This window comes from Zosterops lateralis, assembly GCF_965231275.1.
Source record: "Zosterops lateralis genome assembly, chromosome: Z".
NCBI lineage: Eukaryota > Metazoa > Chordata > Aves > Passeriformes > Zosteropidae > Zosterops > Zosterops lateralis.
In genome coordinates, this window is record NC_139800.1 from 18,544,410 (window position 1) to 18,561,579 (window position 17,170).

The window sequence follows — 17,170 nt, forward strand, 5'->3', positions numbered from 1 at the left end:
CAATTCATTTTTCTCAGCTGATGTCATAGAAAGACAGCCTTTTACATTGTCTTTGCAATGTATTTCCAAACAAAATCTTAACAAAAATTTTAAATGTTATGCCATAAATTCTACAGTTAATGTTTGTACACACATTCTGAATACAGTATCTATATAAAAATATCTCTAATTATATATCAGAAAATGCCTGTCTGTATCCTAGATTTGTATTCTGTTAGCAAAAAAAAAGAAAAAAAAAAAAACCCAAAAAACAAACCAAAATACCAAAAATGAAGAAACAACCCATATTTTCTTTCAGTAAGTCATTTAGAGATTCATTTAGAGCTTTCTTGGTTTGATGCTCAGTAACCTATATTAAACCCTGCCCATTTAATTCACTTGAGAGTTCTTGCTCATATTTTCTGAATTACTCAACTGGAGAAGATTGACAGGAATTTCAGTCCCAAAAAACCAATCTTGCCCAGGAAAAGGTTTGTCTTTGACCAGCATGCTGACGTTTTCACTAGTTACTTGCATATGCTATTTATGGACTTTAAGTGACAGATGCAACATACTGAAGAGTTTTTAAATGGCAGCTGGGACAATGCAAGGGGATCCTTCATTTCTGTCATCAGAATTATTTTGGCAAGGGGAGGAATAAAGAAGAAAACTGAATATTTTAATAGAACAGATCAGATAATTGGACATTATTGTGCCTGTCCATTAATATTTTTTCTTTCTCCCAGCTACATATGCACTATAAACTTTCTGGTTTAGCCTCTCTAACAATATAAGGCAAAAAGGAAAAAGTACATAATTTGTATTTCTGGAAAAGGGCTTCTTCAGGGAATAATCTTGAACAAAAAAGCCACCGTATTACAAGTTCATTGTTTTCCTTTTTTTATTCTTTCCTTATCTATTCCCTGAAAATTACCTACAGTATTTCATTTTAAAATCCTTTCTAATTAAATTTTCAACATATATTGTAGTATTTATAATTTTTTAATTTGTATATCTTTTCCTTATAAAAATACAAAAGCACCCATTTATTTTATTCTATTTTCTAAAGGCTTTTGTCTTTTTTTTCAGGTGCTACTGGTAAACTCTCCAGGAATTAAAAATTTCACATTAAGTTAGGGAGCCTTCTCTGGATGGAAAAATGTAAATCCAGTTCATACATCTACATTATATTAGTGGATCCAGAATCTGGGAGGTTTCCAATCAGAAAACTACTGCTGGTCTCAGGGATTCAGATTCAGAATGCAGCCCATTTAGGATCTGAACATCTCACCCTCCGCACCTTCTGCAGAAGGCTGGCATTGCCTTCTAATTTATTATTAAGCAGCTCATTAGTGCCTCCAGAGCATGGAACTTTTTTTATCCAAACAGAGATGAAGACACATTTTCTGTCCCAGACCAGGGCCTTGCTCCTACAAACACACATACAGATTTTTTAACTGGGTTGTGATGTTGAAATTAAAGGAGAAAATCCAGATTGGAAGTACATGCATGCATGTGTAAATGTTTGTAAGTCAGTGGGAGCCAACTAGGCTACATTTTTATAAAGATCAGCTGAATCTAATTTGAAAAACTGTCTAGATAAAATAACTTTCCCAGAAATATTTCATCTCAGCTGGTAAAAGTGCTGATTTGGGGGGTATTTTCTTTCCTTTATTTATATATCTTCCCCCTTTTTATCCCCTCAATTAATCTCCTACTTTTTATTGTCCTGCTAGTATTTGAACAATAATATAACACTAGAGAAAAAAAATCAGCTAAAATAGCAAAAGTCCTGTTAATTCACTTAGCTGGATGGAGTTATCAAGTTAGAAGTGTTGATTGTGTGTTTATAGATGTTAGGAATTTTCAACAGGTTTTTAAAAAAATAAAACAATTTTCAGGCTCTGTTATCTGTTTTTACTTTCCAGTTCATAAAAAAAAAAAAAAAAAAAAAAAGATTCACAGGACTGAGTAACATATACACAATCTTTTTTTTATCCCCAGTTAGCATATGTCTAGCAGGACCACTGTTGTTGCCTGTTAATTTTTTTTTTAAGTGGGAAGCCAACATATACCATGATCACTGCTAGTTTGGAATATATTTTCATTAATTCTTTCCAGTGCGAGCATAAAGGGAGAAATCAAGGAATAGATGAAGTTGGTGAATTCAAGATATAAATCACTGGAAAAAGTGTGTATTTTCCCACACTTGTAGTGTTGAACTCACGCTTTCTCTAGCCTACATCTTGGTTTCACTATCTATTGGTTTCTCATTCTCATTTTCTTGCGAGATTAGTTGGTATGGTTTCTTCATTTCGTTCTCCTCTATCACGGAATTACCCATCTCAGCATCCCTGTTCTTCAGCTCATGCCGTGATAAATGTTCAACAATTCCTGCTCCAATGGAGTCTCCCAAGACATTGGTAGTGGTACGGAGACGATCCCTAGGGAAAAAGTAGTGAGTTACTTTCATCCGTTTCTCGGGGAAGCAAGCAGACTGGCTGCTGAAATGGCCCTCAAATAGCTACTAGATCAGTCACCTCTTTTATATACATTTGCTTATCTGAACTGTTAATGTCATGATTCCTTCTAAAGAAATTAACAAATATAGTGGGTTATGGAGTCGCAAAATGTGTTAATATTCTTAGCAACTTCACACCAAGAAATGGTCATGTGAAGAGGATGGCAAAGGGAGCATATGGCTTCTTGGAGGCATTTTGATACACTTGGGTATCAAGAGTTTAGGTTTCTATCCTCCAAACCAGATAAGGTGTAAGCCAGCAAGAATTTACCTTGTTAGGTTTCTTTGTCTCCTGACCATAAGATATGATGTGTAATTTAGGGTGGAATTGTGCAGGAATGACTCAATATTAACTATGAATATTCATCCTCTCGAAGGGCTCTGCCCAGAAGATGCAGGAGGCAGGAGTGGCAAGGCAGTGACTGGCAGTGTCAGGAGGTAAGCATCCACCTACTTCAGGTGGTTAGATAATCATTTGAAGACACTGTGTTCTGATAACACCACAGGCAACTTCTTTCAGGGATCACTTGATAAGATTGAAGGTCAAAGCCCCCAGAAAAGCTAAATAATAGATGTTAGATGAAATAGAAGTTAGAAAAAAAATCTTCCTTTCATTTATTTTGTGGACCTAGGAGAATATATCTGTCATAGATAGATGAATGGAAAAACTGAGGGGCAATACTTTGTGGTGGCAGTTACACAATTATTTTTGGTTTTGTTTTGTTTCATTTATCATGGAGTAGACAGATGAACCTTTCCTAGATTAGTCAGCAAGGCTGCAATGAATTGATTGGATCTGATCCAGTTCTGAGGCTGATTCAGTTCTGAAAACTGAAAAGTTTTCATTGTCTTCCTACAAAAAGTAAAAGACTAAAGCAATTCTTTGCTTACTTAATTACAGTGCATCTGAAAGTTTTCTTAGCATCTTAACAATTCAGGTTTCTATGTAAACTTTTGCATGCGAAAGGAACCATAATTAAACAACACTCTTCACCATCTGCTCTAAGAAAGTACCTTACTAGCAAGAAATAGTGATTCTTTTTGTTTCCAACTGCCTTCCAGAGCAAAACATTGTAGTATCGACACAATGTTCCTGGTTATTGCACTGCTAAATATGGTCTAAACCTTTAACAGCTCCATAAAAATACTTACAAGAACCAGTCCACTGCAATGATAAGAGTGATATCATCTGTAGGTAAACCTACTGATGTGAGGACAATGACCATGGTGACCAGTCCAGCTTGAGGAATGCCTGCAGCCCCAATACTGGCAGCTGTAGCAGTGATGCTGTGCAAAGAGATGGCAACAATTAATTGATTTCTGTAATTAAACTGTAAGAAAAACTCTCCTTATCATTTGTCAAACTTTAAAACCAGATGTAAAGCAAGAAGGCAGTAGTAGTAGGTTGCTCAGTAGTAAATAAAAAGATGAGCCTAATCCCTTATCTGAATACCCTATAGCTGCAGGGGGCTATGACCCTTGATCCAAAATGTTTCACTAAACCTTTATCCAGAAACCTTGAAACATGATTTTGTTAGGTGATAAATTCCCTAATATATGCCAAGGGCTAGAAAAAACCATTATAGCTACATGTCCCCACCCATTGAAAAAACTCTTTTCACAAGCTCAAACATGTTAAAAGAAAAAGCTGAGGAGGTAGTTCTGTCCTGGCAGATCTAACACAAGAACTTTTGCTCTCTGTCCATCTCACTGTAACTTCATGCCAGGTGAAGTCTCTGTCCTCCAGCAGTTGATGTTCTGCCATCAGAAAACAGAAAGCTGCCAGAAACCCTGAGTCACACTGTCTAGAAACTGTAGAAATATGCTTATTCACACCTGGTTTAGGGGGAATTTGTTTTCTCAGGTGGTTTTCCAGGGAGCAGCTCTACTACTAATGAATGTGAAACAATTGCCTTGGAGGGTGAAGGCAGAGTTTTGCCTTAGGTTCCTGAATATTGAAACAAATGGGTGGGTTTTATGGAGTACTATATCTGAACTTTCAGTGTTCTTGTGCGATAGATGTGTCTTTGTCCCACAGTGCCCACCTGTCCTCTTGCTGACACTCCTTTCTTCTGCACAAGTACCCATCACCTTTTTTCCTTAAATTGTGATAAACAATTAATGAAATTAAAGCAGATTAGTTATAGTTGAATGCTAATTAGTGGGCTGTTTGCTGTTGTATTTCAAACAGGAAGTGCTTGAAAACATAACTCATGTTCACCACTTCTGTCAGCTGATGCTATAAAATTGTATTACTCTTTCTTACACAGCTAGCCCCTATTTTATCCTGAAAGCAGGAAAACACGATCTCTTCTAGCAGTAACATTGTGATGACTTTATGCTTCAGCTTTGTACACGCTTTATAAAATACTTGGTACTCATTATAAGTCTGTAGGTCCCAACAGCTGCATGAGTTCTTACAAAAAAAAAAAAATCTATTAATTAAATCTTGTTCTTGTTGTCTTTATTAAGTGCAGTAATAGGTGTGTCATGTTACAATTTTGTTAAAAGTTTATCCAAATGAGATTACATGCTGGGGGTCCTTTTGCATGAAGAAGATGTAAATTGCAGATAATCTGATACTGGAGCAGTTCTTGTTTTTAGCTCTAGAGGCTTTTCTTTAATCCTACTTAAACCAGGAAGGGGTCATCACATTTTATTAAATGTAGGTAACAGTGGTTTCCATACCTGATTGTGATAATCTGTCCAAAGTTCAAATCAAAGTTGTTGACCTGTGCAATGAAAATTGCAGCCAAAGCCTCATATAAAGCAGTTCCATCCATATTAATTGTAGCACCAACTGGGAGTACAAATCTTGTAACTCGTTTGTCCACTCCATTTATTTCTTCTAGACACTTAAATGTAACAGGTAGTGTTGCAGAACTGAAACAAAAAGAAAAAAAAATTTTATAAATTCTTCAAAGAAGGAGAGAGAAGAGTGTAATGTTATAATGATGAGAGATGGTTCTGTCTTAGTTTTTATGTGATCTATGAGAGTAGATTTTTTTTAATGCACATGCTGAATTTAAGCATTTCTAATTGTGAAGGTTCTCTTAATGCTCTTGGAAACTTTTTCCAGCTGTTAATTACTGCCATTCTCTATGTAATCCCTAGTCTGAAAGTGTCTAAGTTCAGTGTTTTGTCACAAGATTCTTCTGCCAGGTGCAGGAATCTATTCAAAATTCCTACCTCAAAGTTTTAAGTAATGGAGTTGTAATTGAATCATCCCTAAGCATTGTTTTCTTGAAGGTATACCAATTGTCCTATTCAAAGCTTCAGTAAGAAGCTTGTTTTGTCTTCTTTTTTGTGGGCTCCCATGCAAAAGGCATTTTGGTTGGTGGTTGCACTATTTTCCCACCTATGCACTAACACTAGTAGGCAGCTAAGCACCACACAGCCACTCACTTGCCCCTACACCCTGATGGGAAGGGCAAAACCAAATGGAACAGTAGAGAACAAGAAAATGGAGGGACTGAGAATAAAAATGTTTAATGAGTGTGAGAGAAGTTTGAAAGAAGAGCAGAAGAAACAATACAAGTTACAATACATGCTTAGGCACCACTCCCACAGATGGACCAGTGGCCAGCAAGTTCTGGAGTAAACTGTGGCCAGCCTCCCTAAAATCCTTCTTCCCCTTTCATTGCCATGCATGATGTACGTGGCGTGGAAAATCTCCTTACTTACATCTGCCTGGCTGTGTGCCCTCCCAACCCACTGTCAACCCCTCAACTCACTGTGGGGGCAGAGTGAGACTCAGAGAAGGTCTTGATGCTGTGCAAATACTTGGCAACAGCTAAAATATCAGCATGTGATCATTGTTGTTTTGGGCAAAAACCTGAAACATGGCAGATATGAGCTGCTATGAAGAAAGTTAACTCTGTCCAAGCCAGGCCTGTATCTCTACATCTAATCACACCAAAGTAAAGAGGTTTAACAATACACAGCAATTCAGGTTACTCAATCCCAGTGAAACCTTCATTGCTAAATACTTAACAGACTTTCTAGTCTTTGAAGACTCTATCAATACTGATAAAATCCTGACCAAAATTAAAAAGGGGTTGTGGAAGTTTGTGCTGGAAAAATGTCTTTGCTGACAGTCATCTTACAGTTGAATTTCAGATGGTTTTTAAATCCACTTGCAATACAGTATGTTGTCTTGCATCAGCCTAGGTTTTTACTTCAAAATAATCTCAAACACCAAGTACTCAAATTTAGCATTGCAGAATATCTGACTGAAACCCTCTGTCTTTAAGATGCATTTTTAGAATGTATTAAAATGGCAGTGGTTTTATGAATGGTCGAATGGTATAGAAATGTGTGCCCTATAGTAATGTTTCCTTCTGTCATATATGCAAACAATTTTTTTAATTCACCTGACATAACTATGACTACCTGCAAAGAGCAAAACTGTCATTTCTGTTGTAGGTTCTGTATCTATAATTGGTTATCAGGATTTTGGGCACAAGATGTCAGCCTCCATTAGGAATCCTCTTATGACTTTTCTGTTGGCTGCTCCATTTGGCCATGCATATTCTTTGCCAGCTCTATCCTTCATTATTAAACCATTACAAACTACTTAGAATAGCACACACCATGGTTAACCAAACTGACAAGGGTTCTGGTCATACAGTCTGCATCACCAAACAGATTAATTTCATCCCAGGTCAGGGTTTCTTATAGAAAATAGAGTTCAAGTCAGTATTGGAGAGCAGCAGAACTGGAATATAGCGCCCAAGTGAATAAGAGTTCACCAAACATTAGGCAAAATTGGTTCTTAAACCAGTAATATTAAAAAAAGATATGGCTTTAAAATATTGTGTTATACCTGGAAGATGTTCCCAAAGCTGTGACTAATGCCTGGATTAAGCCTCCAATAAATACCCATGGATTCTTACGAGTGATCACAAAGTAGAGAAGAGGTAGGACAATGACAGCATGAATTAGCAAACCAATGATAACTGTTACAGTGTACATGGCGAGCTGTCCACCAATCACACCCATATCTTCCATCTCAACAATTTTCCCAGCAATCAAGAAGAGAATTCCAAGTGGAGCATACCTGCAAATAAGAAATTAAAGCAGTATTACCAAAACAAAGTAGAGATTCGGTCTCCCATCCACCCTGTTTGTGTTTATATGCAGAAATGCACAATTTCACTCTTAGGATGCTCGCATTCAGGAGCAGTTCAAAAATTTACCTCTTCAACTCTTAACAATTCAACCTGGATTCAACCACAGCAGTGAACATTTTTGATGGGGTTCAGTGGATTCCACATCTGGTAAGGATTTCAAGATGTATAGCATGCCTTTTGGACAGGCAGGGAAATGAATTCTCCTTGGACTCCAAGTGTAATTTAAAAACTAGTTCAGCCAATCCTATTATAATTCTGCCTGTGTGAAGGAAGGCTAAACTGACATATGTGTACACTTTGCCAAGCATCCAGTTCTATTCCAGTGCTGTTTCCCATGTTGTTGGGGAAGGAACCCACACAGAAGTCTGAAAACTTCTGAAGATTTCAAGCTGCTTGTGATGCCTAGGATTTTTAGCTTTTTATATTTTTCACGTATTTATAGCTTTGGCTATAGCTTCTTGTATTTTTCCTATCTTTCTTCCCTACTTTTAGGAACAATAAGCTAACCTTATAAATGCATTCCTAAATATTGCTTAGTTTTATTCCAAGAAGAATACCAGCTACAAGGATGTTCTATTTTCCAATCAGAATCTGGAACAGACATATCAAAAATGGGGCAAAAGAAACCACTGGACTCCTTCCAGTGGGGCAGGAACCCAGGAATTATTACCTAAGTAACTTTTTAATTGGACAGTATATGGTAAGTATAATAATAGACTAACCATATAAAAATTGTAGAACTAATTTACCACATGTAATTTTTGTCATATTGTGTACCTGAAAGGTTTCAAGCAAAGATCTGCTTTTATATTCACTCTAATGTTTTTGGGAAGATCTGTTCCATTTTCTAGGCATCACTCTTGCCTGTATTACATTTTATCCAGTGGGGCACTGGATAATATATTCATCAGCATGAAGAAATCTATGTGACAAAGGTTGGCTGCACTGTGGAACAGCAGCACAGGTGGGATGAGCTGCTTTTGCCTATCAGGAAGCACAGCTAGAGGTGAAGAAAGAACTGGTGCTGAGCATAAAACTCAAACATAATTCTGCTGCAGGAGCACCTTAGGTACAGCCCCACTCCTATAAATGTCCACTTGTCTTCTTACAGTAGGATACCACAGAACAGAATCTATGCACTATATCTCAATTGCCCTTTACGCCATCAAGCCCATGTGCATGTGGAAATTTATCTGAATCCTCTGCTTTAACATTTTAAGTGTTCTTATAAAGGAGAAAAGATTTTAGTTATTAGAGCTAATATACATATTTTTGTTTTGGTATCTAGTATGGTAGTATATATGTGTGCTCCTGGATAGACCCTTGGAGTTGATTTGGTTTTTTCCTGTAGTAAAGAAAGCAACAAGATTTCTTGTCACAGTTAACCTTCTACCTGGAGAATAATGAGTCTTAATGTTTGAAAAGATTTCATACCTTGAAGGAAAAGGCATTTATTTTATTTACCTAATGAACACAGCAAAGAAAGCAGGAAAATTATGTGTATGTGTGAGCAGTGCAGCTACAGTGCAAGAACAACTACAAGAACCAGTTGTGTTGGAAAATTATGATAACAAGGTCTGGCTGTGTAGAAATAAGATTATGGGAGAGGTTTGTCGGTTTCCTTTAATGAATTCAGATTAGGATGTAAGGGAACTTCAATAGCCTACTGCTGTGATTGCTATCTTTATGAAGACATAGAATGGCTTGTATAAGGGTAGCAACTTTTGCCATTGACCTTTTTTTTTCTCATCTCAAAAGTGAAACTCACTGAAGGAGCTGGTATGTTCGGGCAGATTATTGTCACAGAGAGTTACAGTTCTAGAGTTCACTCATTTAAAAAGTTCCAAGGTAAATACAACCTTATTGTCCGACTTTCTGCCATATAGATTCTTGCTACTCTGTGCCTGACTGATGAAAATATATTGTTAATATAAGCTTAAAAATGAATTTATCAAAGAGGCACTTACCACATGATTAGAGCTACCAATCTCATGATAGCCTCATTAAGGCTATCAAAGAAGTCTTTCAATGCCTGACCTTGCTCCCTCATGCTCCCAATCACCAGGCCAAAGCTTATTGAGAACACCACCAAGCCAAGGGCATTCACTCCATTCACAGAACCTGGAACAGGAACTATTTCCTCCTTCATTCGGGTGAGAGCTTCCATTGCTTCTGACACATTGCTTATTATGGAAGTCACTGTGGATGTGTCATTGGATGGAATAGCTACTTTAAACTTTCTCTTTTCATAGTTGGTTTTGAACTGTTAAAACGAAAATAAAAGAAAGATAGAAATTCAGTGAATCATAGCAAACAAAGGTTAAAATCACAAATTAAATTATTATTCGATATTGTAGGACATTTCAATTTTTTGCTAAATATTTCTAGGTATAAATGTACTATGATGAAAACTTGGTTTTCCTGAAAGCAACAAAAATCCATATTAACTTCAAAAGCTAAATCTTCAGCTTTAGCTTCTAGAAATAATTTTCCCATAAACAGGCTGAAGTCAAATATGCAGATTTGTCATGCTCCTATATTCTGTAACAAAACTATTGATTCTTAGTTTTCATTTTATATAAATAGCTACAAATTTCTGAACATTTATAGCCTTTTTGGCTGCTGAGAATATTTTCTTGTGCTCTGCATTTTCTTTATTTCTTCATCTTTTTGTATTAAAAAAATAAGACTAAGCTAACTTCAATATAATGTAGCTCTTCTTTTTTTGTTGTTACGGCAAAGCCATTAGTTTACTCTGCAGTAAAAGTCACCTCATTTCTTAATTTAGGAAAAGGTTATACTTTAAATGGTTTCTATATGGAACAGACAACTCAATTTCTAAATCTCAATATGATCCTAAATGTCTGCTTTATCTATTTTGAATACCAGTCTTTCACCCCCTAATGTTTTTCCAAAGAGAAATTTACACCTTGAATATTTCTGACTGGGCACAAAAAGCCCTGCAGCTCTGTCCTGGTTAAATTCTATTGAACACAAGGCACACTAAATATCACTAGTATAATGTTTCTCATGTATCTCAGGATGCTAATTAGTCCATTAAAGCAGAAGAATGCTGGTGTCAAGGTTATTCAGCAACTTTGGATTTTTATTCTTTTTGAGCTACCAGGAAAAGTTTTAGTATCCTTACTGATATCTAGAGACCTGTTGAAGGTTTCAGAAATATTTGGGCAAAATGAAGTAATTATGACCAAGACAGGAAACCTGAGTATCATCAACTTTCAAAAGCCTGATTTTACTTTCTGCACCTGAGTAGTTTTATGCACTCTTTCCACATATTTGAGGTATCGCTCTAAAGGCTCTAAGTCTTTCAGAATGTCAAATAAAACCTGCTAACTGAACATTTATGGAAGGCTTCTGAATAATATGTAGCAGAACCCAGATTCATGAAGGTCAGATACTCTTTTGAGTTTTGAATAAAATTTCCTAAAATGTTTTAAGATTTAGGCTGTACAGAAGCCAGCTGAGAGCTGTAGGAGCACTTGGAAAAGCCCAGTTCCAATGCCTCACCCACTCACATCCAACCTGATAATTCTTGTTTGATCTCTTAGTGAGACAGTTCTACTTTTTAAAGTGGCAAAATGTCACCAATTTTTGGGTGAAGCCTGGGGGAGTGAATCAGCTCTCACTGGCAGTGGAAATGTCAGAGAGGGAAGAACACAGAGACTGGAACTACACAACCAGGGAAGGAGGGATGGGGTTGTATTTTCAAGTAACAGAGGTCTTGGTTCTGAATCTCCTCCATTACCCTCGGGTTCTTCTCTTCCTACCTGACTAGGTCAAAAGTGTGATACAGCTGTTGGAGGGAGTTGGATGTGTGCTGCCTGCCTGTTGGAACAGGCCATGAGCTAAGTCATAAACCACTTTTCTGTCAGAGGCAGCATGATCTTCATTTGTCTGATAATTGCCCCCCTCCTCCCCTCATGTCAGGTTATCTCAGAGTTGCTACAAAATTATGGTGAGGGACTGAGAAGGTGTTGGGATCTATATGGGAAAAAGTATAACCACACAAAGATTCTTACCTTCAAAAACCTGTGTTAGAAAGAATATGCCTTCATTTTATACTCATCCTGTTGCAGCAGGAACGTGCTCTTAATTCATTAGTAAAGTGTCTTAGGGGTATAATATGGACTTTAGGAACTCACTCAGTAATGTCCTTTTCCATTTCAGCTACTAGACTGGCCCACAGAGATGTAAGTCTTATCAGACTTATTCATCGGACTTAAGTATTCAGAAGTAGTAGTAGGGAGAATAGTCTTTCTGGAACCCCTTCCAGAGCAGGGGATAAACAGTTTATTTAGAGTGAAATTCAAAATGTTAATCTAAGCAACAGAAATCAGAGCAACTTTATTTCCACTGGAATATTTATTTGAGCTCTTTTTTTCATTACAGCTGACTGAGCCCCAGGAGATCTCTATGGGTATGCCTTCTGTGGATCTGTCTTATGCCCAAAGTTGTCTATGAAAAACCATGAGAAGTTTCCTGGTGAAGTAAAGAAATTGAAGGAAATCAATACGGGGAACACAAGGGATGCATCTACTGAGGAAAATAGTGTAGGGTGTTGGTTGAGTTTTATTCTTACTATTGCTTTTTCAAATTACATTAAAGACAAAATGCAAGATTACTTGACCACCACAAAAAATATTTTCTGTGTGTGAAATGCTGAAAAAGCCAATTGCTTATAGGAAGTGACTGGATGAAGGACCACCTTCAAGATAATAGAAACTCTTTTGAAATAGGTGAGTTAACAGTGGGGTTGGCTATTACTGCTCTGCAGAGTACCTGGTGGTAAGTGATAATTTTTTGAGCTTTTATGACATTCCTATTTTCAGCAGATCTCTATCTCAGTGGGAATTAAAGTTATCAGTTTTTAATGTAGCTCTAACTGACAGTTTAATTTCACATTGTGATTCTGCTGATTCTTGTTCCTTTGTAACTTTCAGCAATAGAAGAAATTAGGCAAAACAAAACCACTCATTGTAGGCTTAAGGGTCTCAGAAAGGAGACCAGAGGTCCACACACTGATAATATGTGATGGGCTAGGCAACACCACCAAAGTCCTATAATTTCAGAGGATACAATTTTGTTACACCTCCAGGAAGAGGTATTTTTGCCCCATAAGATTTTAGATGCAAAATATTCATATTTTATTCCTTAAGTTCATGTACAGAGAACAATTCAGGAGCAAGATAAATGCTATTTGAATGTACTAATTCAAACGGCTTTCTTTGAACAATCACACCTGCAAATAAAATGGAAAAATAATGCATTTCTGCACTTTTTGTACAAGACATGGTGCTAATGAACAACTGGAAAATTAATTTTAATTAACTTAGCTCACTATGAAATAGACAATATAGGTTTCATACTGAATAATGCAATGAATCATTTGTTTCCACTTTGATTATTATTTTGGTTTTATTAGTGATACAGGATATCCAGTCATTGGACTTGGCTATATTGAAAGATTTTGAAGAAGCAACATTGTAACCTGGCAGCAGCACATCCCAGTGGTTTAGCTTGCAGAAAAGGTAACTGCAACAGTATTCTTAAAATTCCTAATTCACTGTCAAGATTTACTCTGAGAGAATGTCATTAGTACTGTCTGTGCTAAGTCTGTATGATGATCAGCATTTGGTGAATAATGATTTTAAAAGTGACAAGTTTGCTTAAATGCAGCCCTAAAAAATGAAAATAAGACAGAGACATCTTCTTGGGGTTTTTTTCTTTGCTTTCCATATGGATATGTGTGAAAGCATTCTAAATTTTCCATGTAAGATTTGATGACACAAGTCATAATGTATCTTAACTAGCCCAAATTATCATGAGGAACAGACACCGTATATCAGTTAGTATTCCTTTCTGGATGTGTGATTAACACTCACAATTCCCTTGATAATTACAAGTTCAGGAAAGAATATGTAGTTAAAAATATCTCAAAAGAAATGCAGTTATCAGATGCAGTTTTTTAAGCTTCATCTGGCATCAAATTCTACCTATTCACACCAGAATGACCCTCCCCAAATTTTTAGATTGATTTAGTTTCTCTTGGTTTAGTAAGCTTTGTTGTGTTTTTTTCTGCCCTTTGATAGATCTCTAGAGCACAGCACAACAAGGAGCTAAGAAGCAGTATCAGTTAACAAGCAGACTGCTCACTACATCTCAACCCCAGGCTAGAAAGCATTTTTTAATTTAGCAAAGAAAAGAGAAATGAAAAGATAGTAGCCAGAGCTGAAAGATAAACCCAAAGATTTCTTTAGATATCATTAAACTGGGGGTGAATGCAGGGGCATAGAGAAAATTTTGAGCAAAATAATCTAATTTTAGGTAAGTGTGGAATATTTACCTGCAGTCAATCTATTCAGTGTCTTTTGTTACTCATAAAAATCACAAAAGCCTCATGTGATCTGTGCATAGTGAATGTTGTGACATGTCATATAAAAAAACCCCACCCTCAGATAAGATGTTATTTAGATTAACAATCTACTGTTTAACAATCAGCCTGAGAAGGCTGAGGTACTCAATGAATTCTTTGTCTCAGCCTTCATTGTCTGGCATATCTCTCTGTATCTCTCAAGTCCCTGAAACTCCAGGGGGAATTTGGAGGAACATAGTCCCTCCCACTTCAAGCAAAGGTTTGGAATCACCTAATGAAATTGAATATGGGACATGAAAAAATACATCCCAGGATCCTGAGGAAACCAAACCACTCTCCATTATATTTGAAAATTCATGTCAGTCAAATGGAGAAAGGAAATATCTGGGAAAGAAAATGTGCAAAGAAGGAGGATGAGGAGAAGTAAAAGAAAGGGGAGGCAGCTTTGCCCCTTTCCTCACTTCTTGTTGGGAAGAAACAGTAAAGGGAATCCAAAGGAGCAAACAACTGAAAGAGGAACAGTAGAAAATTTAGGAAAATATTTCTTAGATAAGTCTAAGGTTCCAATCTCCCTCCAGGACTCTTTGTCTCCCAGCAGCAACCATATAAAAACATTGCCAACTCCACTTAAAATCTCTCCCACTTAGGCTCTCCATTTCATTTCGCACCTTCCAGTGGCCTCCAATACAAATTAGGAAAGAAACCTGGCTCAGGATGCTGTAAGACACAATGTGCACATCTGATCTATCCAAAGATGTGATTTAAATGTGCAGTGCATATTCCAGGGATGATTTCCAGGTGTGTAAGGCTGTGGGTTGGCTGTGTGGACAGCTATGAGAAGTGCTGTGTTTTGTTTTTGGACCATCAAACACGGTGTTACAGAAACAGACTTGTACAAGATGGATCATTCCTCTCCATAAATCTGAGGAACATGTGAAATAATGGATGGAAACTTTTGAAAAGAAAATTGTGGGGTCAGATGTGCAAAATCATCTGGATACCAAGAATATTACACATTCTTGTAAGCTAAAATATTTTTTAATGAATCTGCTACAGCAAAATAACTTTTATGTAGAAATCTAGAGTTTGGTACCAAGTTCAAAAAGCAATGGTATGCCAAGTTTAAAATTCTGTTATTTCAGTAAATCCTGGTACTTTCAGTCAGTAAAAACTTTCACTATGTATGTCATGTTTTTCTACATTGATTTTAGAATACCCCTTAGGCTTTAAAGCACATGAGAAATACAAGACACTTAAATGTTAACATAATCTACAGGACATCTTTAATTAAGAACATAGGTTTAGAACTTGCTAGTTGTGCCAGGTTTTCTGCTGCAGTAGAGTACTATCAAAATTTTTTTTTTTAAATTGTATTGGGAAACTACTGAAGTGTTCCTATAACTCCCAAATGAAGATGTTTTCAGGAATTCAACGTTAAGTGGTGTAGGGTTAAAAACGGTACTAATTTCCAGTTTATAATTTGGTAATAGTGATTTCCATTTCTTTTTGTATGTTTTTATCTTATTTAGCTCTATTCTCATATTTTTTTGGTACTTGAATAGTTTCTCAGTCAGTATTTTTTTGATTTATATGTTGTGTTCTTTTGAGAATTCTAATAACTCCTCTCTTCACTGTGTTCATTTTGCATGAATCTATGAATGAAGAAAACTGAATATGTTCAGTATTCTAAATGCTCACATTCCTCTGGGTTTAGTTCATGTCTTGGTGTCCTGTCACTTAATGTATATCCTAGAGCTGCATAGAATATTTTTGGTCTTTTTGATGACAATTTTCTATGTAAAACTTCTAAATGTTTACTTCACATGTGTCGAAGAGCTACAAGGAGGTAACCAAACATGCCAAGATGTGCAAGAACTGAGTCATTTTGTTGCTGTGACTTTACAGTATCGTGTTGTGCGAGGGTCTTCTCACCTTTTTTTTTTTTTTCTTTCCTATCTCAACACAAAGTGTGCTTGGACTTTCTGACTTTCTTGTCATCTGTAAATTTAACTGTGTGCATCTTATGGCAATATCATTCAAAAAAAATCAACTGAGGTACTGCCAGTCCTTCAACAACTTCCATTGTTATCTCCACAAATCTTAAAATTCTTACAGCCTCCTGATCAACTATTAGACTTTTGTAATCTTAAAAACTGTTTTTTCTCAGAAGTCAAAAAACCACAAACCAACCAAAACCCAAACAATAACAAAACCAGAAAAAAACCCAAACAAGCAAAAAAAACCAACCCCACAAAACCAACAAAAAACAAACACTAAAAAAAAGAAAAAGAGAAAATGAGCAATATTATGGAAGAAAGATGGTACAATTTATGTTTCAGAAACCTTTGCAATTTTTCTAGTTTGTTTATTTTATGCATTTCTCATTTTTGTTTATTGTGAAGTCTCTACTTTTTTCTTTAAGGCATTTATATCCTTCACTATATTGGAGATCAAACTAAGGGACTGTGGTCTGCTTAAATAATTTTGCATATCTTTTTGAAATTACAATCTGGAAGACACTTAGATTGTTTTCAAGAGTTCTAGATAATAACTTCCTAACTTGAGAGATTTATGAAAAATACTTGCTGCTACATCCCTAATTTTATGCCCTAATTATTTAATTATTTTGAGATAAAGATCATATAATTCCTGTACTTTATTACATTACATTCTTTGATTTTATTTCTAGTTTAGACATGGACTTTTGAATTTCTATACTGCTCTTCTGCATCACTATACTGAGTTCATCAACATCCTTGCTGAAGACAGAGGCATGGCATTTGGACCTGAGTCTAGCTTGTTTTTTAATCTTTAATCTAGAAATCTTTAATGCAGAAATTGACTATTTTTTACTGGTTTCTGCTTATATAACTAAAGATAATGTTAGAATTTCTTTTCAATTCTTCTGCAAGATGTAACTCAGCTGGATCTTGAAAAGTTTATACTTTATGTTCTTCTTGACCTCCACGTTTCAGATTTTTATTGCTACAGACATAACTGGCAAATAATATCAAGATGGTCTGTGAGGTCAATATGAAGCAATTAGATTATGGAAAGACACATTCTATGTTTCACTGAATCGCTAATGTCCTCCTTTTTAAAAGAACAATGTAACTAGTTATTATCATTTTGTCCATTGAACAG

General features: G+C 36.1%; 1 protein-coding gene across 1 annotated transcript in view; it reads right to left on the minus strand.

The window, feature by feature from the left end:
• Positions 1 to 1,983: 1,983 nt before the first annotated feature.
• SLC1A3 (solute carrier family 1 member 3) overlaps positions 1,984 to 17,170 on the minus strand; it is a gene marked incomplete at its 5' end in the record, with an annotated part of 60,887 nt that continues 45,700 nt past the window's right edge. Inside the window, 5 exons of the mRNA XM_083884077.1 lie at positions 1,984 to 2,423; positions 3,653 to 3,787; positions 5,189 to 5,383; positions 7,326 to 7,559; positions 9,600 to 9,895. Of these exons, the coding sequence (XP_083740203.1) occupies positions 2,219 to 2,423; positions 3,653 to 3,787; positions 5,189 to 5,383; positions 7,326 to 7,559; positions 9,600 to 9,895 (1,065 nt within the window). The 3' untranslated portion in view covers positions 1,984 to 2,218. The remainder of the gene's footprint in view (positions 2,424 to 3,652; positions 3,788 to 5,188; positions 5,384 to 7,325; positions 7,560 to 9,599; positions 9,896 to 17,170) is intronic.